The sequence below is a fragment of the Puma concolor genome, chromosome B2 (genome assembly GCF_028749965.1).
Source record: "Puma concolor isolate L17-30 chromosome B2, mPumCon1.1.hap2, whole genome shotgun sequence".
Classification (NCBI taxonomy): domain Eukaryota; kingdom Metazoa; phylum Chordata; class Mammalia; order Carnivora; family Felidae; genus Puma; species Puma concolor.
In genome coordinates this window covers 146644091-146670190 of record NC_141671.1, presented here as the reverse complement: position 1 = coordinate 146670190, position 26100 = coordinate 146644091, and the positions used below count along the sequence as shown (strand labels likewise).

The 26100-nt window shown below is 52.9% G+C and overlaps 1 protein-coding gene across 3 annotated transcripts in view; it reads left to right on the top strand.

Annotated features, from left to right (window-relative positions):
* The window catches only part of AGPAT4 (1-acylglycerol-3-phosphate O-acyltransferase 4), a 128206-nt gene that overhangs the window by 90695 nt on the left and 11411 nt on the right, over nt 1-26100 (top strand). For all 3 annotated transcript variants that reach the window (XM_086708280.1, XM_086708279.1, XM_086708281.1), the window contains exons 3-6: nt 7129-7298; nt 20706-20867; nt 21389-21542; nt 24842-24944. In XM_086708280.1, the coding sequence (XP_086564406.1) occupies nt 7129-7298; nt 20706-20867; nt 21389-21542; nt 24842-24944 (589 nt within the window). The remainder of the gene's footprint in view (nt 1-7128; nt 7299-20705; nt 20868-21388; nt 21543-24841; nt 24945-26100) is intronic.

Genomic DNA, 26100 nt, shown 5'->3' with positions numbered 1-26100 from the left:
GGGGGAGGGGGTGGGAGGGGATGGGTGAGGAGGGAAAGAGCTTGGGGTGGAACCAGTTTCGGTGCGTAGGTGAGGAGTGAGGCCCTGCAGATCCAGAGGAAACTCACGTTTCTCCCTCTTCCTTTTCAAAGGGGCTTTCACTGCAGGTGAGGGGCGTGCCTCCCTTCCTCCTGTGTCCCCTGCATCTATTCCGTCGTCTGCCTTGAACAAACACTGATATCTCCATTTAGATTTATTCTGAGGTCAGAGCAAAGGGGCTTGAGGATTGGGGCTGGGGCGGGGCGGGACCCACAAAACCCAGCGCTGTCTGCATTGATGATGATATGGGAATGTTCTCGAGGACCTAGGACCGAGACCGACAGGAGAAGGTACTAAGGACAGAACCCAGACAGAGTGTGAGTCCAGAAGTCTCTGCACCCACTGAACTTCAGCCAGTGTGGTGAGGAAGCTCCTGGCTGGGCCACAGCAGAGCCTCCCCACCCCTTGCCCCGTGTCCCAGGATTGCAGGGCCTGCTGTCACCCTAGCATCTCGGCCACCGCAGAGGCCACAGAAAAACGTGTGGAGTCCCCAACCTAAGGCAGTGCCACCCGATAGAAGGATTTCAGGGACAGAATGGAGAGGACACTTACTTGGGGGAAGGGCAGCAAAGAAGAGGGAGGGACCCGCCCGCCTGCACCCCCGGGTCCCTTCTTAGATCAGCGAAGGAAGTTTTTTCATGCCACCGATATAGCCCGATTATTCTAACCTACAGCGAAATGTGCCCAACCAGCAGGCCTCAGGAAGAGCCGGGAGGGAGGTGGCTCCGGTGGTCTGAGGACGCTATGTGGGGGTGGCTCATGGTCTCTGTGTGACTCGTGGTCTCCGTGCGACTCGCTGCAGCCACCTTCCGTCGCACGTGGGTCCACTCATCGCTCACTTTTTCCAGAGTGCAGGTACAGGCTGATCAAGGAGACACAGGCGGCATCACCCAAAGGCTCTAGTTACTGAGGTGCTCCATGGGGACATCACTGAGGGACAATAGTGGCTTCTCCACGCTCCAAACTTTTCTGCTGGTCTTTGCCTTTTCTGTCTCGTGGCCATTAGTACTACCAGGCCCCCCATGGATGACCCAGCCTCAGGGGGGTGACCTCCTTGGCTCACCAAACAATCAGGAGCCTGGAGGTCAGAAGGTCTGTCTGGATGTTTTCTTTACCTGCAGCACCTGACCTTGGAAGAGTCAAATCCCAGCCACCTTCCCAAGTGACTTTCCTGGGCAGGGGCCCCAGTGGTCCTGTTCCCTTGTGCCTTCCTACAGTCTGCCCGTGGTCGGTGATGTGTGAGGCAGTAGCCTGAGTGGACACGTCCACGGAGAGACCCTGCACTCGCTCACCCTCATGGCCAAGATATGGCCACCGAGTATGGAAGAGCGGGTCCTGGGGAGGCCCTGGGAACCTCCAAACTGCTGGCACTTTGTTGGCCTGGTTTCCTTCCTTCCAGCATCTTCCCACCGAGAGAGCCCTCTCAGGACACCGCTGTAGCCTCTGGGCTCTTGTCTGGGGAGCAGAGGAGCTCCCCTTCCCCCTTCTTCTGCTTCGGTTTTGATGTGATGCGTTGTTTTAATTCCGAGCTGCACTATTTTCCAATTAACTACTCAGTTATTGGCTCCAGTTCTTGTGAGGCAAAAACTTCCATTGCTTTTTTTCCTTCTGATTGCTCAGTGAGGGTTGGTTTGGATACACAAACAAGAAGGTCAGTGCTCTGGGGGCAAAGACCTCATTTTGCATCTCTTATATTTGCCCTGGTAGTATTTGTTGTTGCCCCCTGGCGTCGTAATGCCAGCTGATGGGCCTGCAAATCCCAACAGTTGACAAGTGATTTTTCCCCCCATTTTCTCACGGGCGTCATTGGCGCCACTCACCTGTCCAGGGTCGTTTGGAGGGAGAGGGTCAGGGCAATCCCAGGATCTGCTGCCATCCTGGGCAGATGGTGAGAGCCCGCGAGACCGGCCATTGAGGGAGCTGCTGGCAGACCTCCCAGGATCCTGCGCCCTGAGCCGCCAGAAACCCTGACATTCAACACGCCATAGGGCAGAGTGCATCTAGCTCGAGTGACCGATGTCCCTCCCCCCTCCCATGGGAGCAGTCCACCAGGCAGGTGCTCTCGGAGCTGCCTGGCAGTTGGCTGGGAAACCGCAGAGCCAGGCCCTGACTCACAGCGCCCAGAGCAGCCACACCAGAGGGTGAATGAAACCTCGCTCGGGGAGGTATTTGTAAGTTGCGTGTAGTTATTCACGTGGCACATCTCACTAAAACATCAACTGCTGAGTCATTCGACTAAAGGTTTTTGAGCACCTACCAGGGTGGGTACTGGGACAAGGGTGGCGGAGACACGAAGAGGAAGGGACGCGGGTGCTGCCTGGCGGGTGTCGCGAGGTAACTGACAAGAATCGCCCCACACTCTGTGGGAATTCGTGTTGAAGGACACGCGTGGTCCCAGACTACTAGGCACTCCACTGTTAGCCCAGACAGGTAGGAAACGGACCGCCTCCCATGCTGGTGATTCAAGCGTAGATTGGTAGGATCTTTTTGGAAGGCAATTTGGAAATACCCATAAAATTTGAAAATATGCATACTCTTCAACCCATAATTCTACTTTTGTGTATACCTATGCTGGAGAAATACTTTCACAAATATTTTTTTTCTAAAACATGCATTTTCAAGGGTGTTTATTGCCGTATCTGTAACAGTAAAAATGCTAATCAGTAGCAGAATGGCTAAATAAATCGTGGTATATCCATAGCATGAACAGCACAGCTGTTATGTTACCCTTTATGAAATTGTCATTCTGGTTATTTTTGACCTAAAACAAATGGCAGTTTCATATATTGAACAGAAATCCCTGTGCCTGTGTTTATCTTCAAAATGGGGATAATAATAGTGCCTCCTACTCTCATAGAATTAATGTGAGGATTTCATGCAATACCACGTGCAAAGCCCTTGGGACAGTCCCCAGCACATGGCTGGAGCCCAACAAATGTGTGCTAATATCACTATGTATATGTATCAACATGGAAAGATTCAAAATACACCATTTGGAGAAAATCACTATATTTACATTTTTACAAAGGCGGATGAAATATGAACCCATTTGTGGGTGGGAAACACATGAGCCAGTGTGTGTGCGTCGTTGAGTAAATGCCTAGGAACGGGACTAGAAGGCTTCCTTCCAAACTCTTCCTAGAGGTGAACCCTGGAGAAGGGAGCGGGAGGGGGAAGGGGAGGAGAGCTGCTGGGAGATAAGGCAGCCGCCTGTTCAGGGACTGGTCTCAGGGACCTGTCCTTATTCCACCGTGGGGCGGGTCGGGCTGTCTCTGCAGCTGGGGGTGTCGTGTCTGCGGCTCATGTTGGAGCCTGAAACCCCCAGGGCAAGCAATCAAGGCGTGATGGATGTAAGTTGGGGAGATCAAGGGGTTGGAACCCCCAAGTGCAACCCGAAGCCTTAGGAGGGCTTGCGTCAGCGAGGGGACACACAGAACCTGGCCCAGGAGTCAGACGAGCTGGGGGCGGGGCGGGGGGAGGGGCAGTTGGAGACCCAGCTCTGATGCTGCCTCAGGCGGAAGAGGTGAATCAGCAGGTCTGCAGCCCTGTGTGTGTGTGTGTGTGTGTGTGTGTGTGTGTGTGTGTGTTACAGAATGCCGCTTTGTCCCCTCCACCTGCCAGACCTCCCAAGAGTGTTTGTGGCCCCCCCCAACTGGAAACAAACCAAACAAGGGAGTCTGGGAGATGTAGTCCAGCCTAGCCTAAGGGACAGGCCACCAGGCCATCAAGGGGGAAATGTTACGTTTTCCTCTATATACATCTGGATTTTTAAATTTTTTTTTTTCAACGTTTATTTATTTTTGGGACAGAGAGAGACAGAGCATGAACGGGGGAGGGGCAGAGAGAGAGGGAGACACAGAATCGGAAACAGGCTCCAGGCTCTGAGCCATCAGCCCAGAGCCCGACGCGGGGCTCGAACTCACGGAGCGCGAGATCGTGACCTGGCTGAAGTCGGACGCTCAACCGACTGCGCCACCCAGGCGCCCCACATCTGGATTTTTAAATTCTCTTACAGTGTGACCCTAAAAATGTATTTATTATGAATGAAAAAAAAAATTTGAAAGCCCTTGGTGAAAAAAAAAAAAAACAAGGAAAGAAAACTCTTCCTCCCAGTGAGATCTAACATTTGGATTTCTTGCTAACGGCTAACGGCGTCCTGAGAATCTATTTCTCCTCTGCTACCCGCCTGGTAGATGGCCTGGCCGCGGCCACCATCACCTCCTCCCTGGGCAACTGCACTCACCTCCTAACTGCTTCTGGCCGACTCTCTCAGTCTGGTCCCCCTTCAGCCAGAGTGCGCTTTTCAAAATACAAATTAGATGCTGCTGTGCGCCTGTTTAAAAATGCTCCAGTGGCTTCTCATTGCTTTCATTATGAAGCCATAAATCACAGCTCCCCACTCTGGTCCAGACGTCGTTGTAACACTCTCCCTCTGTCTCTCTCCCCCCACCTCTTCCCTCTCGCCTTTAGTGGTTGCAGAGCCTTGTGGGTGCAGAGCCATAAAGTTACCATGCAGATTACAGTAGTTCATGGCTGGCTACTGGCTGACCACCTACTGTGCGCAGCATTTGCTAGGTGCCTTGACAATGTCATCTGATTAAATACCCACGGCATGGGGTACAGGCTAAAAGCTTTTCCTGTGCCCAGTTTACAGACAAGCACACCAAGACTTAGGGACAGAGAAACGAGCGAGGGGCGAGCGGCACCACCAGGATTGGAGTCTGGAGTGTCTGACCCCCATACCCATGAGCGTGATGTTCAGAACCATCCATCCTGGGGACAAGTCTTTCCTTCCCTGTCACACCGCCTCGCGAGTGGGTAACGGGCTTTCCCTGGGGCAGTCGGCTCTGGGAGGGTAGGCATCTGAGCCACGTCTCCAATGCCCCGCATAGAACTCGCGCACATTAGGTCACTGGTGTTTGTTGAAAGCGTGAGTGTGCTGGCGCCGTGCTGGGTTCTGGATTGCCGCTAGGGTTATTAGACCCCAACGATGCAGTCCTTGCTCCCAGGGTTTGTGCTGTGGAGTAGGGGAGCTGGTCTCATGCTCTGTCACTAAGTCCCGGCAGGGTGCAGGGGGGCGGCACATGTGAATCAGCCCAGCCTGGCCCCCAGTAGGGAGGTGTGGAGCCCAGAGAGGCAATCAGGGGGTATTTGCAGAATGGCCGTGGGATGCGAGTCACAGAACTGGAACAACAGCCTTATCTCGCAGACTCCCACGTAGTTCTGCTTTTGGGGGCTTATCTGTGCTCCGTGGCCAGTAATGGGGTAGATTGGTCCTGCCCACCCAAGCTCTTAGAAGAAATCAGCGCAGCAATATAAGCTCCTCCTACCCAGTGGTAAACAACTGTCCTTTGTCCTGGGTGGTGCTGCCCGGCCCTCCCGCCCTCTCTAAACACTTACCTTCGTTCCGACTTGCTGTGTTAGGTCCCACTGATGTCATTGCCTGTGGGACAACTGACCGGGGACTTGGCATTTTCTCAGCTCTGAGGACTAGGCAGACACTTTTCATTACAAGTAAGGGGGGCCGGTCAGTTTGTCTGTCATGAGAGTGCTGGATCCTGAGTGGTTGTTTTGTTGGGAACTTCCTGTGTACTGTGCGTGGATCGGCCGCTGTGTGCTGTATTCTTTAATCCTCACGGAATTCATTCTAAAGAGTAGGGCACTGAGGCACCAGGAGGCTCACTTGTCCAAAGCCCCACAGTGCTCACTGCTTAGAAACTAGCCTGTAATGCCTTCTAGAGAGTTCTAGGGCTCCAGTTAGAAAGCATCAGTCTCCAGCCTCAAGGAGAAAGGTTTCCAAGGGCAGCCACTGACGCCCTTAAAACATGAGGTGTGCCTCCAGTCAAGACTGCACCTGCTCATGTGTGCGTGTGTGTGCGTGTGTGTGTAGGGGGTGGGTGAGGAGTGAGTCTTCGTTAGATGCGTACCCCACTAACTGGTGATAAACAGGGCTATGGCCTTGGGGCACAGGCCTCACATACCACCCATCCACCTGCTGAACACCTTCAACTTTCAAAATTCATTTTAAAGCTTCCATGTAGTAGATAGAGTCTTAATCCCCAACGTGCAACTATTTTTCTGAGCCATTTCTACCATCGAGGCAGGCTTTTCCTGAGGCAGCCAGGTTGGAAAGGGGCCACCAGGAATAAAGCTATCACTGAAGAATAAAGCCAAATTGGTCATTATTGCCTGGGGCGGGGGGCGGGGGAAGGACTTCTCTATTTTCACAAGCTCCTTCCTGTAGAGAATATTTGAACAGTTTCACTGAGGCCTGCAGTACGATGGCTCTAATGTATCCTGGCTTCCTGAAACCATGGGTCTTCATTATTTCAGGTGCACACAAGCATCGTGAATGGGAGAGAGAAATTAGGTATTTAGTGTTCTTTGATGGAGTTTATAAGAATCCCGATTAGGGGTGCCTGGGTGGCTCAGTCGGTTGGGCGTCCGACTTCGGCTCGGGTCATGATCTCACGGTTCGTGAGTTCGAGCCCTGCGTCGGGCTCTGTGCTGACAGCTCGGAGCCTGGAGCCTGCTTCGGAATCTGTGACTCCCCCCCTCTCTCTGTCCCCTCCCCAGCTCATGTCTGTCTCTGTCTCTCAAAAAATAATTAAACGTTAAAAAAAAAAATTAAAAAAAAAAAAGAATCCCAAGTAGTCATTTTGCAGGCTTTTAAGAATTCTGTGCATCATCTCACGCTGCCTTTCAGAGCGCTGGAAACACGAGGGCAGGCATTCTTGATGGATTCTGGCTTTCTGATTTACTTCTCCCCAAGGTACTTAATCAAGGAATGCAAGCAACTCATTTGGCTTCTCAACGCTTCCTCTCCTTCCCCGGACACTGTTGTGAAGTCTTCCTTGTTTTCCTTCTGCTTCTAAGCCATTTCAAGGACAGGGGTCTGGGCTGAAATGATCTAGAACGTGACCTCTAGAAGTTGCTTTCTGCCCCAGCCGGGAGGGTAGAGCCTTGCTCCTGCCCAGCCCGGTAGAACCAAGCCTTGGTCACCAAGGACGCGTGAAATAAACGTCTGTCTGTTGTTGTGGTTTGTTCCAGAGCTGGTGATGTTGCTGGAGTGGTGGTCGGGCACGGAATGCATCATCCATACAGACCCCCAGGCCTACCCCAAGTACGGAAAGGAAAATGCCATCGTGGTTCTGAACCACAAGTTTGAGATTGACTTTCTCTGTGGTTGGAGCCTGGCCGAACGCTTTGGGGTGTTAGGGGTAAGTTGGATTCACATTTTTCCGCCTCACACACTTCCCTTGTTCAACACCATGACTTGCCTTTTTCTCTCAACCACTCAGGATTGCAGAAGCATTAACAGTTTCTACCTGATGAAATGTTCTTAACCAATTGCTTTTCATTCCTGCTTGGAGTCAAGATGAAATTCTTCTTCTTTTTTTTTTTTAAGTTATTTTTTTATTAAGAGAGAGAGAGAGAGAGACCCCCAAGCAGGCTCTGCACGGTCAGCACAGGGCTGGACCCCACGAACCGTGAGATCACAATTGGGCTGAAACCAAGAGTCGGATGCTTAACCGACTGAGCCACTCGGGTGCCCCAAGATGAACATCTTCTAATGACCGACAGTGATATTTATTCAGCGACGACTGTGTGCTAGGTATTTCATATACCGTGAGTTTATTTGCTCCTTATAGAAACATTTATGAATAGATGATATATGCCCTCCCCTTTTTAACAACCTAAGTGACAGAGGGTTTAAATGATCTGCTCAAGCTCACAGAGCTATCAAGTGGATTTGGACTCGGGCTCCTCTGGTTTGAGGCCCCATCGCGCCCTTCGTCTCTGCGCTCCGCTGCTTTCCGGGCTACCGGCCAGGAGTCATTCCAGGGTGCACCTTCCCCTCTGTGGGCTTCAGCACGCTGGGTCCCCAAGCCAGAGAGTTTCAATGTCAGAGTTGAGAATAAATACGAACTTCTGTTTCCCGCCCCCAAGTAGTTTGACTTCTTGCACGCCTTTGGGACTGGGTTTTCTGGGTTGACTTTCATCATCTTGAAAACATCGCGTTGTGTAGTCACGCCCAGATCCGATCAGTGAATTTGAGCTGTCTAGGTGCTTAGGCTGAGCCGTCCCGACCGGGATGACGGGTGGCGGCCTGGGGCGAGGAAGGGCCGGGACGGCTTGAGCGAGAACTCGGGGCTCCTGTTTAGCACTGTCTGCGGGGAACAACGCCTGCAGACAGACGGGGTGTCTGCTCACATTGTTTTTGGACGGGGGAGAGAAAATGATAGTGTTCAGAGGGGCGGAGATTGAAGCCTGGGAGGCTGGCGGGGCTGATGGGTCCACGCGTCTGACTCGGTGGGGAGGCCGCCTGGGTCTAGTCCCCGATGTGCCTGCGGAGTCTCAGAGACGCCAGCAGCACTTGGGGGGGCCCTGTGACTGACTATTTGGGAAGACCCTTCGTGAAGGAGGACTGCACTGCACGGATTACATTTTGTATCTGCGTTTAAAACATTGATGCACTTTTAAATTGGAGGCAGAAGGAGAGAGAAGGAAATGTGTTTAGAATCAAGTCCCATTCATGTCTTTGGGACAAATGAGACTCCTTCGTAGGCACTGAAACCATCAAAAGGCAGGCAAGGTCTTTAGCAGTTTTTCAAGAGATAGAAACAGTGTGTTCCTTCACCATTGCCACCTTAAGACTTCGAGGAAGCTGGGTTGCCTATGAGCGAGTCATGGAAGGGATTTCTAGGAAAGGGACAGGCCTTCCGGCCAACGGTTTTCTCCTTTGTTTTCCTATTTATTCTTCCAGTTCTGACTTGGTATCTATGCGCACACGGGTGTTAAATATGTTTTCAGGAACAAGACCAAACACTTTAGCATCTGCCTTTCTCTGTTTCGGGCTCCTGGTCTCAGCTACAGTTCTGTGCTTTGATTCTCTGCGAGAGGAGACCACCCCCTAACGTGTCACAATCCGAACCCCATCACGGAGATGAATGGTCATGACAGGGTCCTTCTTCTGCCTTGGGAGAAAGGGTGCCTAGTCTCTCTGTGTCCTGACTACTAGAACGTTCTTTCTACTGCCTCCGAGCTAGACTTCCTGGCGTGCCAGCGTCCCCCCAGGCCCGGGACTCCGGGTGTGGTCGAGGGACAGTTGGTGTTTTCCAGACTTCCCGAGGCTTTGGGGGTATTCCTGCTCAGGATGTGAACATGCATATGATCTGGGTGGCACCATCCAGTTCACGTCGTACCCTTGTAGCTCGATGACCACCAGCTCTTTCTGGGTACTTATTCACTGGATTTTGCTATTTCTAATTCTTAGGACATTGTCATTATTTACACTCCATAAACTCCCAAAGCCTCAGTTTGGCTAAATCATTTGTCCCAGGAGCGTAACTAGTACATCTGATTTCAGAGCTCTGCTCTTCTCCCCCAATGGTGGTAGGGGAAGAGACGCAGGGGCCCTGGGGACGCTGGAGCCTTTGCATCAGAAAATGACCAGGGCCACCTGAGGGCAGGGACCAGGCTGGAGCACAGTGGTAAGAGTGCTGATGGCCGGAAGGTTATTAACAGGACACCCCCATCTGGCCAACAGCACAGGGACTTCTCGCCTCCAGCTGTGATTCTGTAAACGGATACTCTGTCCATCGGGTTTCCTTCCTTACTGTTGAAAACTGAGCAGTCAGGGTTGCCTGTGAGGGGGTGTGAGCCCCGGCATCAGAGACTGTTCTAGGAGCTCGCAGGTTTCGGAGGCTGCCTGGCTGTGAAGCAGGTTGAAGCCTCAGCCTGGGGTGAAGAATGTCCCATTCTCACTGGAATTGGGGAGCCCTACTCAGTGGGGCCTCAGCTTCCGGGAGCCCCGGAGTCCTCGCTGGGACGGGAGGGAGAGTACAGCCGGGGACGGGAGGTGGCCGCCTTCCCCTGTCCTCCAGCACTGAGCACCGGCCTGTGGTGTGGCTGCACTTTCCAAGGTCGCCTCGTGCCGGCCAGGTACCTGGTGCCAGGAGAGCGTGATGGAGGAGTCAGCGACCCTCGTCGGGGTCGGGGGTTGGGCCAAGTCAGGGGGAAGCCGCCAGACTCTTCTCCCCGGGGACTGCCCTGTCTGTGCTGCAGGGGACAGTTCACATCCACACGTGCTGCTCGAGCAGCCGAGGTCCAGGCAGCGGCCGTGATGCCAGATGAGCCGCTTGGCCTCTTTCCAAAGTGGCACGTTTATTCCTGCCACCCTTCAGCGGCCACAGAGCAGCGTCTTGTTACGTTAATTGTTCAGCAGTGCCCTTTGGCCTTAAATCACCTGCCCCCCCAAAATAAATGACTAAATAAACAACACGTGACAGCGAGATCCTTCTGGAGTCTAAGGAGCTCCAGAGCTTCTTAGAGAAGAAGGGACAAGACGGAGTTCCTGAGGGGGCAGTTTTCACCTGCCTGTGCAACTGCCCACGAGGATGTGCGTTCATAGTGAAGCCATGAAATTTGCCGAAATTCTTGAGAATGGGGTCACTAAATATGAAATTGGTTTTGGGGGGAAAGGGGTGGGATTTTCTTAAAAAGGAAAAAGACTTGTCGCCTTTTATAAGCATCTGAGGACCCACACAGTCATCCCAGTGGCCTATTCTCCCCTCAGAGCTGGCACTTCGTGGCACGGGCCAGGGTTACAGCAAAGGCTCCGGTTATGACTTTGAAGAATACACGCGCTTCCCTCCTGCCTGGGGACGGCGTGGCCCATGGACAGTTAAGAGCATGAATCACTAAAGCGTCCAGCAAAAATACAATGCAGAGGGGCCGGGTTTCCGAAGCTTCCGGAAGCTTCTCTTTCTGTCCCAGCAAAATACATACGTGTCACTTCATAGTGGCCCTGGCAGGTCACCCCAGGTCATATTTGTTGGGTCTTTGAGCGACACCAGGTGCCTGGTGAGCGTTCCATACACAGAAGCGGCTATGGTCAATATTTACCTGCTGGGTAGGTGCGGCCTGTAGGTTAACGTGGAGGCCAACTGGGATATTGTTCTTTAGATTGTTAACGAGCCCAGATCTGTTCTATCTGTGGCAGTGAGACAAGTCACCAAACACAGCAGCTTAAAACAGTGAACACGTATTGGCTCGGCCCATGTGGTCTGGGATCCAGGCACAGCTCAGCTGGGGGTCCCGGCAAGGGTCTCTCGGGAGGTTGTACTCAAGCTGCCGGCCAGGGTGGTGGTCTCATCGGAAGGCTCGCCGTGCGGTGACCTGCCTCCACCCTCGTCCCTGTGTTTGTTGCCAGGCCTGACCCCTCCCCTGAGCTTCTTCTCAGCTTTCCCCTGGACGTGGCCACTGGCTTACCCCAGGGGGAGCTGTCCCGGAGAGAGCAGGAAAAGGCCCCCGACACAGCACCCACGGCCTTTTTGTGACCGAAACCCCGAAGTGGCATCATCACTTGGTCATGTCGTATCTGTCCGAGGTGAGCAGATGAGTCCAGCCCACCCTCCAGGAAGTAGGGTGGGTTACAGGAGAGCTTCGATACCAGGAGGCGAGGACCACCGAGGCCAGTGTAGACCCTGCCACCACACCATGGCAGGACATCTGCTCTCAGACCTCACATAAACATAATATATGATAGCTCAGCCTGAGAACAGGTCGAATTTCTGTTGCGTTTCTTCATATAGGGAGAAGTAGAAGGAGAGTAGTAGGATCATTACCCTAAGCACAGGGCACCCTGCTGTCCCTCACAAAGCTCTCAGGATGGCACTGACAACTACTGTGGGGAGGGGGTTCAATATTTTCACATTGTAAACATTCTGTAACATTCTGGTGCCTACCAGCACATGGGCTGTGGGGCCCCTGGGACACAGGGGACTTCCAGAAGGTGATAGCAATGGACCAAGGCCTCAAGGGCATGATTTGAGGAGCCACGGGAGATGCAGATGAAGGGATGATCATAGAGGTGGGGAGGTGCCTAAAGGGAGACCCTGAGAGATAGGCCCCCGTCTGCCAGGCGTCACGCCCCTCTTCGCCGTCTGGGCGTGGCCAGAAGTGCGTATTAGTTTTCCCACTTATGTCACAGGCCGCCGGCTCAAGGCCACTGTGGGCTGCTTTCAGACTTACTGAGGCAAGTCAGAAAGAAGGGTGTGGGCAGGCTGCTGCCATTTTGGCGGACCCATCTGGGCCGAGGTGGAGGCCTGCACGGCTCCGGGTAACATGGCCAGCAGATGTCATAAAGCCCTAGGAAATCACTCAGGGGCTGAAACCAAGAACGGAACCCAAAGTGTTGGTGTCCCGATTTAATTTTGCCAAGACGTTTGTGGTCCGTAACGTTGAATATGGTTCTCTCTGTGAAAGGTTGACACATATCTGAAAACCAGCATTTCTCCATGTTTGATTACGAAAAGGAGCACTTTTGTCACTAGAGGTTTCCTGTAGGAAAAATACCAACGCACATTTGTTTAGAAAGGCTGCATGACTGTTGTTACCTATAAACCTCTGTCAACTATAACATTCCTTCAAATTGTAGGTTTCCTGGGTCTTGTGTTCAAACGTGTAAGACTTAGTAGGAAAGTGGACACTTTGAGAGATGAATCCATGCCTTCTGTGCTCAGATATCAAGAGCAATTGTTTCTTTTTCCCTCTACTTACTCTAGAACAGTTCTCTCCTAAGGGTGGCAGGGGAGACACAGATGTATAGGGAAAACAAAACAAAACAAACAAAACAAAAAACAAAACACACAGAAAAACCTGATGTCTTAGAGTCCCACAGATTGGGACTTAGAACCCTGACTTGCATTTACCAGTTGCACGACCTTGGGGAGGTTATCTGACTTTTCTGAACCGCAGTTAATAATTCCCATTTATGTGGTATTGTAAGAGCTTAGTAAATATATAGGGCTTAATGGATATATGCCTCGGATTAATGAGTATAAGTAAAATACTTAGTTCAAGTGCCTTGCACAAAGTAGGCGTGCAGTAATTATTACTTTCCTTAACCCTAATTAGTTTCTTTTCATTGAATGTTTTCATCTTACAAGAAGGAGGAAAGGGTATGGAAGACAAGAGAGAACAAAGGTTTTACGAAGTGGGCTTTGGCTGGTGCTAGACCCCCAGGCAACTGACACCTCCCCCATCCCATCATTTTTGTGCAATGCAAAGTGCGGTTGTATTCGCTCTCTCTTGGTTTCTTCATACATGGCAGTCAGGTTCCTTTTGGCCCCAGAGAGATTGGAAGTTTCTAGATGGGGAGAAACGTTTTGTTTTCCTTCCCATCAGATACACCTGCAGCTATGGTTTATCAGCTCCCTTAGGGTGGGTTTGCACCACGCTCAATGCCAGTATCACACGGTGTGAGGGAAGCATGCTCCCCCCCCCCCCGCCCCACCCTCAGGGGCTTGATCAGCAGCCTCCATATTGCACTCGGGTACCACCCACTATACTAAGAGTGGGCAGGGGTGCCACCTTTTGCCGCTAAGTATTGACCTATCGGGCCAGGCATGCGGGGATCTGGCATGACACAGATAAGGAGACCGAGAGAATAGTGATGAGGGGAGGCCCCTTACAACCCGGGGGGCCTCATGACTCACTGGCTAAGGACACAAGCCAGCAGCTCCGTGGAAATACAGATATGCACCTTGAGTTCTTAACTGAGTATATTCCTGGCCATGTTAGCATACACTTTATTTTTAAAAGCGTAGTGCCGAGTTCGACACACCAAGGTCTTTTTTTTATTAAACAGGATCCTCTGGCAATGTCTTTAACAAGCCAGGATTGGATTACACCAACCGATCGTAAATCCAGACTTGTTTAAGCAGCCCTACCATGGGGCTTCCTCCCTGCTCTTCACATAGCCCTCAGCAGACCTCCCAAGCCGGTGATGGGAACCAGCTCTGACTGTGCTGGGCCCCAGTAACTGCTTCCTCTTTGTCACGCCCGTGTCCTAAGGTGCTCGGGGCCCTCCATGCCCCCATCTTCCCTGTGCCTCTTCAATGGCTTATCAAACACCTGCTGGTGACAAGAGGTTGGCGGTATAGCTGTCCTGTTACCTTCTGCCCTTGCGGAGCGCTGGTCCCCCAGCCCCGCCCCTGGATTTCTTGTGCTCTGTCTTTCCATCTGGCCAGGCCCGGGGCCACCTGGGGCAGGACTCAGGAGGGCCATTCAGAATAGAGGATGGGAAGGGGACACACGGATCTGTGCTCAGGAAAGAGGAGCAGGGCATTGCGTGGGGGGGAGGGGGGGCTCCTCTCTCATCTGCTTTACCGGGAGCCCTGATCCGCTGAGCAGAGTAAAGTGTGATAAGTACCCAATGCCCGAGAGTTTACTTTGCCTGCAAATGCCCTTTCCTTCCCCACTCCGCATCTGCGCACCAGGCAAACTAAGGAGAGCTTTGGGTTTGGTAAGGGCAGGGATGTAGACTGGGGAGGGGGGACGGAGGGCGGGAGGAGATGCTATGAAGAGCTTTGAGTATCGTGCTCCACCTGGATAAATGGCGCACGTTAATTTCCGGTCGAAGAGAGACGAATTCTCAGAGAGTGCTTTTGTGTCTTGTTTGTTTTGTGCATTTCCCTGTGGCTGTGACTAATTGTGGAACAGTGTTCATTTTGTTTTCAGACTCTCCGGAGATTTTTCTGGTAGTGCAAGGTCCCCAGCATTTTCTTTTTTAGCATCAGAGAAGGGAGACAGCAAGAGAAGGGAATGAGGGCAAGCAGAATGAGGCCACATGTACGTTACCCCAGTTGGCACGAACGGAGTCTCACCTTTTGACGTGCACACGCGTGCGCACACGCACATACACACACGCCCGGCTCATTGTTTTGAGCTCTAGTCTTATCTCCTGCCTTTTATTGTAGTGAGCGACTTACATTTCAGAGACACGTTCCAGCCCCATCTCTTCCACTCTTGCACCGATCTCTTTTGCCAGAGAGCACGTGTGCTCCACTCGTTTGCAGAGTGGCACAGGTAACACAGAAGTTGGTAGCTTTCTGTTTCTCTCCTCCCACGACACTTTGAGCGTCTCAAGGCTGTGGGTAACCTTCTTCATCTCTGTGTCCCCAGCACCTGTCACAGTGCCCAGTACAAAGGAGGTATTTAACAGACACTTGTTGCATAGACAGAACAGAATAGGGTTTTTTTCAATGTTTTTTTAAAATGTTTATTTATGTTTGAGAGCGAGAAAGACAGGGTGCGAGTAGAGGCGGGGCAGAGAGAGAGGGAGACACAGAATCGGAAGCAGGCTCCACTCTCTGAGCTGTCAGCACGGAGCCTGAGACGCGGGGCTCGACTCACAGACCGCGAGATCATGACCCGAGCTGAAGTTGGCCTCTCAACCGACTGAGCCACCCAGGCGCCCCAACAGAACAGTCTAGATGGTAAAGTCCACACGTCAAAAAAGAGGCTGTGCCGTCGGCTGACTTTCTAGCCCTCGGCAGAGATGGGGCCTCACTCACAGTCAAGAAAACATTCAAAGGGTTGAAGTGTGGATGTTTTAGCCGGCTTTCAGAGTTCCACTTAAGATACCCCAGCCGGGTATTTCATATATTTAATAGAAATACGTGACCTTGGGTGAATCCAAATGACTGACTGGTGACTGTACTGGTAAACCTCCAGGAACGCCCATGTGCTTGGAAACCAGGAAGAGATATTTATACAAACAACACATTGACCAGGGACCATCCTACTGACTAGTGTTAGTCCCTAATCGTGTCTTCGGAGCGGTCAGAGGAGGCGGGGGTGCCATGGAAAGAAAGGATGCCCTACCTGTTCCAACCGTCCTACAAACCCGGTCATCGACACTTCATAGTTTCATCTTACCAGTCGGCGGGTGGCCATGTTGGAGAAAGCCCTTAGCTAGAAAGCCCTGATTCTGGTCAGTTTTCATCACAGAGGCTGTGGAGCTGAGAAAAGTCAGGCAAGAGCCACACGGTCTCAGGGTTGGAATGGACCAGATCTCGGTGTATCTTCAAAGCAGTTCTTTCTGGCACCACGCGGTGTCTGCACAGGGGTCGACCAGTTGGCTGGAGGTGCTGAAGGGGTTTGTGGGGCTGGCTGCTTCCCTGAGCTATTGGGTGGTCCCAACTAGGTTATGAGCCGATTGATTAGATTATTGGGCAGCTGTAGTAAGATGGTTCTCTCTCACACGCACACACTCTCTCTGACACAACACTCTCTATATACACACACACTCTCTCACACACACACACAATCACTCTTATACACACACCCTCTTTCTCACACAAACACACACATATAGATACATACTTTCACACATACTCTATCTCTACACACACCATCTCTCTCTCTCTCACACACACACACTCAAAAGTTTCATAAACTGCAGAACGCGATATCACGTCAGCGACTCCCAACAGCTACTAGAAACGGCCAGGTCCTTGCTGTTGTGGATTCCTCATAGGAAGTTGTGCTTCCTATGAACATTTTTGATTTTCCAGATATGCTAGTGTCTAGAGGGGCCTGTGGTAAATCTAACTCCTCTGTAAATCCTCTCAGGTCTACCCTCAAAATAAACACAGAGTCAACAAAATTGGTATTGTTTTTGTACAGTGTCTTTCCTGAAGACGTTACCGTCCACACACAGAAGCCCTTGCGTGGCCTGGGAGGGTCATGATAGTGATGGCACATTGAGTTTCCGGGAGGACCGTAAGCACACTGAGGAGAAAGTTTCTAGTCTCTTGGTCTGAAATGAGCGAAGTTGGGTAAATCTCTTCGCACACTGCCTCTCAGGGAGCCCTGTAATAACCGCAGCCTTCGCCATTACCATATGCTGAAGCATGGTTTCAGAAATGGGGGGAATAAAAAAGGACGTTTCGCCACTGTGCTTACTCTGTGGCGATAATAACAGCTATACGTTATTGAACACCCGTGGTCAGGTTCTCAACTCGGCACTTTTGTGTATGCTTCCATATGGTATTCAGTCTTTACAACAGCACGTCGCGGTAAGTATGACTTTCCTCAGAAGACGGCTGGGAATACTGAGGCTCGGGAAGGTTAAGTATCTGGACCAAAGTCACACGGCCGAGCCGTGGTAGAGCCTGGCCGAAACCAGGACTGATGTCAACGCTTTCCAAATCCTGTTATCCTTGCCAAGGAAAGGAAATCAAATAAAGTTGCTTTGATTTGAAAGGCAAAAGTTTCTACCTTAATATTTTAAAACAGTTCTTATATCAGGTAAACATAGTCAGCATCAAGGCCTAGGCCCAATGATAACATCCAGAACTTTAAGGCTGAAAGATGTATTAATTCCCCATAAAAACAGAAATACCTCCTCTGTCCCTTTTGATCATCACCAAATGGGCTGCTTTGATCCGGTCTCACTTAAGTGGTTGAAATGTGCCGATGTCAAGAACTTCCCAAAATGATAGTTGTTATTAACACTGCAAAATATTTTGTTGGTGAAAGAAAACAGGAAAATATAATAAAATAATAAAATCGGGGGGGCGCCTGGTGGCTCAGTTGGTTAAGCATCTGACTCTTAGGATTCAGCTCAGGTCATGATCTCATGATTTGTGGGTTCAAGCCCCATGTGGGGCTCTGCACTGACAGCTCAGAGCCTGCTTGGGATTCTCTCTCTTTCTCTCTCTCTCTCTCTCTCTCTCTCTCTCCCTCTCTGCCCCTCCCCTGCTCTCTTTCGCTCTCAAAAAAAAAAAAAAAAAATCACTTCTGATTTGACCACCCGCCTCTAGCTACTGTTATTTTTTACTGTTTTACTTTTTTCATGGAGTCATAATCAGGCTATAGACTCAGCTTTCATTCCAGACCTTTTAAAAATTTGGTAACATATAATAAGCATTTCCCCAGCTATTAAATTATCTGTAGAAAACAAGTTTTAGTGGCTCTAAATCAAAGGTTGGCAGACTTTGTAATTGGAGGGGCAGTGAATATTTTAGGCTTTATGGACCATGTTGCCTCTGTCACAGCTATTCAACTCAGCTGTCGCAGTGTGAAGGAAGCCATAGCGGTGCGTACCCAAAGGAGAGTGGTTGTGTCCCAATAAAACTTTATTTATAAAAGCATGTGGTGGAGCCGCTTTGGCCCACGGGCTACAGTAACTGCTCTATACCATCATATTATGCACTGTATATACAGTCTGCCATATATACCACAATTCATCGAGCCCTTCTAGTGTGGGGCACTTAGATGGTTCGCGGTGTTCTAACACAGTAGGACAGTGATGGACATATAGACTCTTGAGCTCCCCTCTTTGGTCTACACATAGATCCTACATCACCGTCAAAGTTCATTGCCTTTTAGCAGTAGGTTACCAAAGGCCCACTTGCGTCTGGTGGGATAGAACCATTAATAGGAAATGCCCCTGAGAGTACTTTCCCCGCCAGACAGCCGTTGTGATTGACAGCATGGGGCCACCCACCTTCCTAGCCCCAGTGGCTGCTACCTTCTAGAACATGATCCCCTTCTCTGTTATAGAACAGATCATGTTTGAGAATCCCTTCACGTTGACACAAGGTATTTTGGGGATGAGTTCAAGGATACGTAATTTTTGTACGTAGTCCTAACCTACCAAGAAGGTAAGTTTAGTTCATCGGGGAGGATTTTCTCTCTTGTTTCCATCTCACAGGCTGTGAGTAGGGAGGTAACAGGAAACAGAGAGCATGAGAACATTCCTGTCAATAGGAGGAGGCTGAGGGAAGGGAGGCAGGGCCTCCCACGACCTGAAAGCTGGCAGTGGACAGACCCGGTGGACTGTTAAATGGCTCCTGTGGGCAGAGTGATGATCCCCAAGGCCATTTGCTTTTGCGTTCTGAGTGACAGGCACTTCCTTCTCAGTCCTAGTGCGAGAGAACACAAGTCAGGATAATTCGTTCACGCTTTTAGGATTTAAAGCAACCCCATGTTGAAAAGAAAAAAAAGCTGACCATAGGAAAGATTCTCACCAGTAATGTGATTGATGCTCTGTCACAGGCCCTCGTCAGCTGGAGGTGTACGGAAACCCTGACCCAGGGGCTTTGGCCTGGGAGACATTCTGCCGCCTCAGAGGAGAGCAGGGCTGTAGCCAGACGCCTCCTGGGCTGGCCCAGCGGCCCCAGTGGCCTCAGCATTCCTAGGCTGTTGTCTCAGGGCCACAACATGATGGTCAAAGCCGTGATACACTTGGCAACTATGTTCACGGCAGAAAAAGAGCCGGGCCTCCTGGCCATCTCTCTTTTTGTCATGGAGCAAAAGCTTCCAGAAGCCCCAGAACATGGGCACCATGACCTCTGAGCCACCTTGCCAGAACTGGGTCAGTGCCCACACTAAGCTGAGGGATGCAGGAGGGGACACCAGGCTGGTATAGCGGTTAGCAATGTGACTCTGGGCTAGCTACTTCACATCTCTGAGCCTCAGTTTGATTATCTATAAAATGGGGCTATTTCTCTTGATTTCAAATTGAATAGAATTTATATAAGTGCACAGCCCATGCCTGGCACACAGCGGTCCCCCCTCCCCCCCGCCCACGTACAGCGAGTTCTCTGACCCAGCAGGACTGGCCTCTTAGGTCCTCGGGGGACAGGCCCCGGATCTTATGGCTTGGTTCTCTTATAACTTGCATGTTGGGTTTGTGAGAATAACAAAAGAAAACCCATCAAAACATAGAGACACTGAACCTGAACGGTGTCTGTGCTTTGTCTTCCCCACCGTGGGGCAAGATGTTTGTTGTTGCTTTAACATAAAGGGGGCAAGTGGCTGTTTTTCGCCGCTCCAGTCTGCACAGGTGCGTAAGGGGATACGTATCGGCTTATTGGTCTTCACCGAGCTGCAGTTGTGTGGTTGCTGGGGACGTGACAAGTCTCGTAGGCTCAGGGCATAGGTAGACAGTCGTCAGTCCGTATGGCTGCCCGACTGTCCGCATCACTGCCTCGGTCTCCCATGCCGTTCATCAATGACGGCTATCTTGAAGAGTATCTTGGCCAATTCCAAAATTAAGGGTGAAAAATATAGAGCCCAACCCACTAGATGTAAGGCAGTTTTGGGTCTCCCCTCATCCCCCTGGACCCCTGGTCTTCCCCAGGCCAGCACAGGCCGTGTAGACTGGCACAGCTGGTTCGGGGCCTTGGCTGAGCGGCCTCAGGGGCCCGCCGGTTGGTGGGCCAAGCCCTTGCGTCTTGAGCCAGCCTCAGGCAGCCTCGGGGGGATGTCCTGACCCCACTGCCAGCCTTAGAGATGAGCCAGCGAGGGGATGGGTGGGGAGCCCCAACACGATCTGGTGAGCTACGCTCAACTCCAGGCTTCCCCATTTTGCAGCTCTATGATGCAGAGAACCGCTCCCACCACCACCCCCACCCCATTTCCTAGTCTGAGAAAGGAGATCATGTCTGCCCTGCCCGCACAGCCAAGTTTGCCTGAGGACTGAGTGAGACCTACAGAAAGGGTTTGGTGTCACAACTGCATGGCCAGCTTGGAAAATGAGCTGAGCATCGATGACCCTTAAATGTCCCTCGCTGTTCCAGACGCTGCCCGGATGCCTGCGCACCCCCGCTAAGAACGCCCCACTCCTCCTCCCCGCCCCGCAGACTTAGCACAAACTTGGCCTCAAGTTAACCGCTACGGAGGCTCCGGCTTCATTGTGCTGTGGGACCGTCCCCTTAGGCCTTCGGAGAGCGCGTCCTCTCCACTTTTTCTAGTAGCGTCTCCAACCGCCGTGGGAGAGGCCCCGCAAATCCCCCTCGCGGACTCCTGGGCCCCCTCCTCTGTTCCAGGGCTCCAAAGTCCTGGCCAAGAAGGAGCTGGCCTACGTCCCGATCATCGGCTGGATGTGGTACTTCACCGAGATGGTCTTCTGCACACGCAAGTGGGAGCAAGACCGCAAGACCGTCTCGCAGAGCCTGCTGCACCTCCGGGATTACCCCGAGAAGTACTTTGTACGTGAGACCCCCCCCCCGCACCCCCCCCACCCCCCCCCCCCCCCCCGACGCCGAGCGGCCACGCCCCCCCGGTGCCACGCCCCCCGGTGCCACGCCCCCCGGTGCTCTGAGCGCCTGACACCCCTCGCTCCTGCCAACTGCCCCCCTGGCCTCCCCACGGTCACACACTTGTCCTTCCCTCTGAACTGACTGGTGCAGAAATAAATCCTCAGGACACTCTTGTCACACACACTCGGGACACTCTTGCCACACACACATTCACTCCTCTACTACCCTCAGGGTAAACGTTGGTCTCCAAAGCTCAGAGACAGGAAGGCCACCTCTGCGCCCCACCTGAGGCCGGGGGCCACGCAGCCGCCGGGCTGTCCCCACTCTGGCCGTTCCCTAGGGCTCCTGGGGGACCGTGTGTGACCGAGGCGTGTGACCGGGGGCAGCACGTGACTCTGAGAATGAGCGTGACCGGGGGCCCTGTGTGTGAGACCGGCAGCTGTGTGTGACCGTCGCCCTGTCCTTTCCAGTTCCTGATTCACTGCGAGGGCACTCGCTTCACGGAGAAGAAGCACCAGATCAGCATGCAGGTGGCCCGAGCCAAGGGGCTGCCCAGCCTCAAGTACCACCTGCTGCCACGCACCAAAGGCTTCGCCGTCACCGTGAGGAGTTTGAGAAATGTAGGTAAGGAAGATCCCAGAATCCCCTGCAGCAAGGAGACCGAGCCCCAGCACCCGATCTGAATGGCTGTCCCCTGGCAGCGGGCCCCAGCTGATGGCGGCCGGTCGCTGGGAGGGCAAACGGGGGACAAAGGATGGCTTGCCAGGATCCAGGCCAATGCTCGCTCTCCCCCCCCCCCCCCCGTCTGTCTGTGTGTGTCTCTCTCTCTCTCTCTCTCTCTCTCTCTCTCTCTCTCACACACACACACACACAGGCACGCACTCGCGCACGAACTCTACGCAAACACCGCCCCCTCCTGCTCGGCACCGGGACTGCAGGGCTGTGCTGACCTTGTGGATTCCCGGGTCCTCACCTGGGGTCAGCCTGGCCCCACGCCTGCTTAGCCCAGGTTTTTGTTGTCATTTTGCTTTGTGTGGCATTTCTTGACCATCTGGTGGCACCAGCTGCCTCCAGCTGATGAACCCTGTGACCTTGCCATCTGTCCCCGCTGACCCCGAGTTGGGAGCATTTGTTTTCCAGCGTCGGGTCATGACTCCGTCTCATCTTAAATCCCCGGGCAGCCATCCCCCTCCCAGAGGTTCACCCCCTTCCTCGTCTGTCCTGAGCGAGGCTGGTGACCCTCGTGGCCCACGTCCCCCGGGGCCAGGCGCCGCCCTGGCCGGAGTCCGGCAGCCGGTCCAACAGCTTCTGTCCGCGCACGGTCTTTGTTTAGGCCCCCAGGTCTCGTCTCCCTCTTGGGAGCACAGGGATCTGAGTGTCCGGCGAGGGGTCTCCTGCGGCGCTGCCCGCGCCCGGGGTCGCGCGTAAACCTGCCCAGGCCCCCTGCGGACCCGCCCGAGCCGGGCCCCAACCTGCGGGGCAGCCAGTCCTCGGGTGGGGGGGGGGCCCTACCCCCGCCCCGCCCCGTCTCGTGGTCGCAAGGCTGACCCGGGGTTTCCTCCCGCCGGGACACCACCGCGTCAGTCCGGGCTGGCTCGCGGGGAGGGGGGAGAAAGGAGAGCCCGGGCAGCCGCTCGCAGATCCCAGGCCGCGCACCGAGGGCCCCCCCCCCCCCCGCCCCCGGTCCGCCTGCAGAGCTGCCCGGAGACTAGACCCCGTCACTGAGCTCCCCGCTGCCCCCGGGGCCGAGGTCGCCCGCCCGGTTCCTGGTCCCTCCCTCGACCTCCCAAGACACCAGCTGCTTGCGTCCTGCATCGCCCCGGGGAGTCGGGGGCAGACCTGAGACCCAGCCCTGAGTGCCGGGGCGGCGGGGGTGGGGAGGGGGCTTTCGCGCGCGCCGTGGGGCCCCGGGCGCATCACCTCGCAAAGCTTCTTGGAGTCGCGAGGGTTAAGTGAGAAAACGGGTAGAGGACTCGGCACCGGGCCTGGCGCGCACTGAACGTTTACTCAGCGCTCACACTGCTCGCCTCACCTTCGCCCCCTGGTGGGGGCGCCCAGCTTCGGGGTCGGGTGTTCCCCGCGGGGTTCCGGCGCCGCGCCCAGACGGACCCCCGGCTGAGCTTGGCCTGCCGGCCGCGGCATCCGTGCGCCCACCGCCCCGCCCCTCCCCCCACCCCGGAATGAGCGCCAGCGCGCGCAGGGCACTTGTCATCTGTCCCGTGCGCAGGCTCGTCACGCGTGGCGCGGCCAGAGTGTGCTTGCCAGCTCCAGCGACGCAACCCTTTGTTTACTTCCAGTTTCCAGGTGGGGAAGTTGGGGCTTACGGAGAATTTAAGGAACTTATTCCAAATGGCTCCACTAGTCCACAGAGGCTGGGGCTCAAGGGCTTTGCAGGCAGATGGGTTTCCTGCTGGGCCGTTGTGTCCCTTCAAGACGCTTCTCTTGGGGTTACTCCTCTGGAAACGAAGAGAACTGTGCAAGTCATTAGTTTTTAGGCTGTCCTCTGGGGACCCCCTGGCGCTCCCCCGTCCTTAATTAACCAAAGCCACCCCACTTGTGTGTAGGAGCCAGTCTGAAGGAAGGAGGCTGAAGCCCGCTGAACCCCATGAGCCACACGAGCCCTTCTTGCTCCCAGGCCCGGTGACCCCACAGCCACACCCGGTGCAGCCCGAATGCCTGTTACCATAATGCCTCCACCAGCCTCACTCGCCCCCGGAGAGCCACACCTTTCCCCACCGGAATGACAGGATGGGGCAAAGGTCTGGGTTGCTGGGGGGTGGGGGGCCACCCCCCCGGGCACTCCTGCGAGCCAGCCCCAGAGCCCCTCTCTCCTCAGCAAAGACCAGCTCCAGCTGCCACAGCGCCCCACGCAGACCCCACTGGCGGGCAGGCAGCAGGTCGAAGCTAATGGACGGTGCTTTTCTGACCGGGTTTTGAATGCTGGTTCTTCATATTCCCAACTAGAACCAAGACATCCCGTCATCCTCCTGCCCGCTTTATGAAGAGTAGCCGTACACATGCCAGGATCTCGGTACCGTATCAGGCGCACAGTCTCCCCGGCACAGTGTGCCAAGCCCTGCGGACAGTGGTGACTTTCGCCAGCTCAGCAGGTGTGGGAGGAGGGCATCGTGGGTCCCATTCTCCAGGGGAGCTAGGCTCCGGGAGGCCGGGTGGCCTGTCCGAGAAAAGATCCCGCAGGCACCAGCCTGACTCCACAACTCCTGTTCCTTCTGCTGCCCGGTCCTGTCGTCCTGACGCCACAGGAATGGCATCTGTCTCCCCTCCGTATTTCCCTCTCCACGGCTGTTCCCTCGCTGTTCCCTCGGGCATTCTGCATCCCTCCCCGCCTCCCCCCAGTAAGCTGCAACAGTGAATTCTGACAGCAAGCTGCGGGGTTAACTCACCGCCTGGGAGACGCATTGAAACCACACATTCTTCTTTGTTTCTCTGTCATGTTTCAGCCGACTCTAGTTCAATTCCTTAAGAGGTTCCCCACATCCACTTCTAGCTTTGTAGCTATCTTATTTTTCTAGGGGAGAAACGCTGGTAAAATGGTTACACTGCCATCAACTTAAGACACGTCCTTAGCATGCGTTAGATTCGTTGACCTTATTATTGGTATTTGTCGAAATATGGGTCCTTGTTGTAGTACGTCTAGAAGGGACATCGCAGTATTGCTTTCAACTGATCTGACCTCAGTAGTAACTCTGTTCTCAGCTACAAAGTTAGTGTGCTGTCTGATTACAGAAAGTGATGTGTGTTCAGTGAAGGCATTTGGATGATATAGAAAAGCATGAAGAGGAACCCAGTAATCCCACCATCCTGAGATACCCAGTTAGCAGATTTCAGTATTGTTTTCCAATGTGTGTATCTATGGGTTCACACGCTATATACTGCTTTGTATTTGTTTTATTTTTTTATAGTTTCAGCTGTATATGACTGTACACTCAATTTCAGAAATAATGAAAATCCAACACTGTTGGGGGTCCTAAACGGGAAGAAATATCATGCAGATTTATACGTCAGGTAAGTGGGTTCCATTTTCTTTCCAAAAAAGAGAGCGCCCATCAAAGTAAATAAATCCCAAATGGCCGGCCAACCTCTTTCCGGAGAAATCTGTTTAATATTTTCTTGTCTGTAATCTGTACTGAAACGGACCCATTCACTACCCGTATTAGTATTAGAAACTCAAGACACAGGCCACTCATGGGAATAATCAGGGGAGGCCTCGTTTCTTCTCAGCTACTTTCTGATTCTCTCTGACCAGTTCATACTCATCACAGAGCTCAGGCTGGCCAGACGGAAGCCTAGTCATTTTATAGTCATTTTGAGATTGAGTATGAAGAGATTATTTCATTGACCCCTTTTCCTGGAGGATGTGTCTGCTGCACACAGATGTCCGCAGATAAGAGGGTGTGTAATTTATAAGGAGGTCTAGAAACAAATGGAGACCATTTTAGCAGTATCTTACTTATGTGTTAGATTCCAAGCTATGACGATTTTATTGAAAACACTTCACAAGATTTTAGACAAGCTAGTTCTCTTTGCCCATTTATCAACTGACAGAATGGATCTCACCCTGGTCGTCTGCGATGTCGAGATTAATGGGAAACAGTTGAAAGACACTGCAGATGGTAAAACACAACGGTGCGCCCACATGAAACCCCATGTGACCAGGTTGAGGGATCACGCTGGTTTCTCAGGCAGTAGGTGGTCTGCCCAGAAGGCGAACCAAGGTGCTCAGACATGCCCACTGCTGGAGAGCTAGCCAAGTGTTCTATAGCATTCTGATTATTTTTTTAAAGACCTTACAGATGCTGAAGTCAACACAGGATGCAAATTCGGTGGCTGATCGTCACCACGAGGCTTCGAGAAAAAGCGCAAACCTTCCAGGACTGACAGCCTGGATTAAATAGCTTTCTAGCTGGAAATGACTTCGGCTCCCCCTTACAAAGAGGAGGGAGCATCATACTACTGTTTTCTAAGGCCACAGCCAACAGTCTGGCTTATCACTCAGTTTAAGGCAGACGAGGGTAGGAAACGCAACCTTCCCAAGGGAGGCCTCCTTCCAGAAGTAAAGGAGGCTTTGTCCCCAACTCTATCACCTAGCAGAAGCGCCACTCAGTGGTCAGCTGGGCCCCTGGTATTTGGGGAAACTTCGCCCACTATGCAAGATTATTGC